Source organism: Meira miltonrushii (genome assembly GCF_003144205.1).
Source record: "Meira miltonrushii strain MCA 3882 unplaced genomic scaffold FA14scaffold_1, whole genome shotgun sequence".
Taxonomy (NCBI): domain Eukaryota; kingdom Fungi; phylum Basidiomycota; class Exobasidiomycetes; order Exobasidiales; family Brachybasidiaceae; genus Meira; species Meira miltonrushii.
Genome location: NW_020289943.1, coordinates 4957619 through 4959770, shown reverse-complemented (window position 1 = coordinate 4959770; position 2152 = coordinate 4957619). Strand labels below are relative to the sequence as shown.

Sequence of the window (2152 nt, the reverse complement as noted above, 5' to 3'; positions counted from 1 at the left end):
ACCCTAACCCTAACCCTAACCCTAACCCTAACCCTAACCCTAACCCTAACCCTAACCCTAACCCTAACCCTAACCCTAACCCTAACCCTAACCCTTCCAGTGAATTAACGTTAAATCACGTTATTTCACATGTGATTCACATCAATAAAACGTTACTCTTTTCATTACTTTACCTCTTTATTCTTTTAGCTTTTATATATTTCTATATATAAAGTTAGGGTTAAAGTAAAGTTAAGGTAGGGTTAAAGTAAAATTAAGGTAGGGTTAGGGTTAAAGATATAGTAAGGTTAGGGTTATAAGGGTTAGTAGGGTTAGGGTTATAAGGGTTAGTAGGGTTAAGGTTATAAGGGTTAATAGGGTTAGGGTTATAAGGGTTAATAAGGTTATAAGGGTTAGTAGAGTTTAAGGTAAAGTAGGGTTTAAGGTAAAGTAGGGTTAGGGTTAGTATTATAGGTAAGGTAGGGTTAGGGTTAGGGTTAAAATAAGTGCTTAATATTTCTTACTTCTGTTTCCTCTTATCCTATATCCTTATTTCAGCTCTTACGAATTCCATAAACTCAACCACCTCTTTCTCCCCGATCGTAAAATCTCGTCTTCCTCGTCCTCTTCCACATCGCTCACCCTGTCATACAATTTAACGTGTGAGTTGAATGTCACATTGACATTTCTCACTTTTCACACACGCTTTTCATAAATCTCATTGACTCTCTAGCTTTCTCACAATAAACCCTATTCTGCTTTACCCCTTCACTGCCTACTGAATCCTACTCGGTTACTGTCCCGGTCAAACACAGCATGCACGTTCTGCAACCATGAATCACCAAGAATAACACTATCTAAACCAATATCTTCACCCACCACACTCAAAACACATTGTCCATCATTCGTGGTACCGAATGACGTCGTAGCGGAAGATAAAGCTTGAGAGTAGCCACCTAACTTAATTGTTACCTTTGGCGGACTGTTGCAGTTGTAAGCACCGTAGTAAGCACCATCTTGTTGGAATTGCGTCACACCTGGCAAGTTTGCGAAAATACTTTGTGCGGTGTTTGTTGGTGCAACAATAACCGTCGTTCCTGTGTCTTGAATCGATCCGGTAGAGACACCAGCGATCGAACCACTGTCAATAGTCCAGAAGCCTTGGGAAGAGTCAACATTGACGTAAGTTGGCGTTCCAGCCTTCGGGTCAACACCACCGAGATAAAGAGTAGATGTTCCTTTTGAGAGCGTGAATGTGAAAACATTCTTAGCTAATGCACCAGCTTTGCTCAATGTGTCAAAGAATGGTGGATAGCCTAAAGTTGCTAAAGATGGGTAGCTCATTCCAGCGATACCATTGTTTGGTGATTCTCCAGTCAAGAATTGATTGCTTGACCAACCCAAAGCGGCAGAGCTGGCGCTTAAACCACCGATTGAAAATGTGTCCGTGTAGACGGGACCTGAAGCCGTAGTGCCGTCTCCGTAAGCGGTACGGAAAGTACGACCTGTGTTCTTGGCTGTTGGGCCTGGAGTGTATGAGTTGTGGTTAACAATCACATCTGCACTTCCCGTATCGAAATCGACGTAGATTGTTTGTCCTCCGAATTTGACTGGTCCTGACCATAATTCCTCGTTTTGAATATCTGTCAAGCTGACTGATCCAGTTCCTGCTCTTTTCGAGAATGGCTCGAAAGTCTTAGATTGTAATGGATGTGTATTACCCGTGTTTGATTTAAAAGCTTGTAAATTGTCCGAGTATTTTGCCTTTACGTGATCCAAATGAGCGCGAACTTTGGTAAAGTCAACTTCATTTGTACCTGGAACCAAAAGAGCATCACGTTTCTTGTTTAATGGGATTGTATTTTGGTTTAAGCTGGCTGGGTTTGGTGCAGCAAGCGTGACGGCAGATAAGAGCACGGTGGCCAAAGCAGCGAAAGATGCAGTGAGCTTCATGATGGGGGTTAAGTGGGTGGGGATCTGGTTTATGGGAATGTGAGATGGGGAATTTTGGTAAGAAGATTGAAAGAAAACTTGCTCTATTTAACCTTTTCGTGGAGCATCATGAATGGATGACGTTCTTCTCAAAGTACCTTCTGTTTCGCCGAATTCTCCGTGAATCTCTTCATCGTGTGGGTAACGGAATATACTCCGTCTCCTTTGTTGGCCGTAACGG

The 2152-nt window shown here is 42.4% G+C and overlaps 1 protein-coding gene across 1 annotated transcript; it reads right to left on the bottom strand.

Moving 5' to 3' along the window:
- Positions 1-420: 420 nt before the first annotated feature.
- Positions 421-2152, bottom strand: FA14DRAFT_28440 (acid protease). The gene has a single exon (XM_025502130.1). The coding sequence runs from the start codon at positions 1930-1932 to the stop codon at positions 748-750; it is 1185 nt and encodes a 394-aa protein (XP_025358927.1). The 5' UTR covers positions 1933-2152; the 3' UTR covers positions 421-747.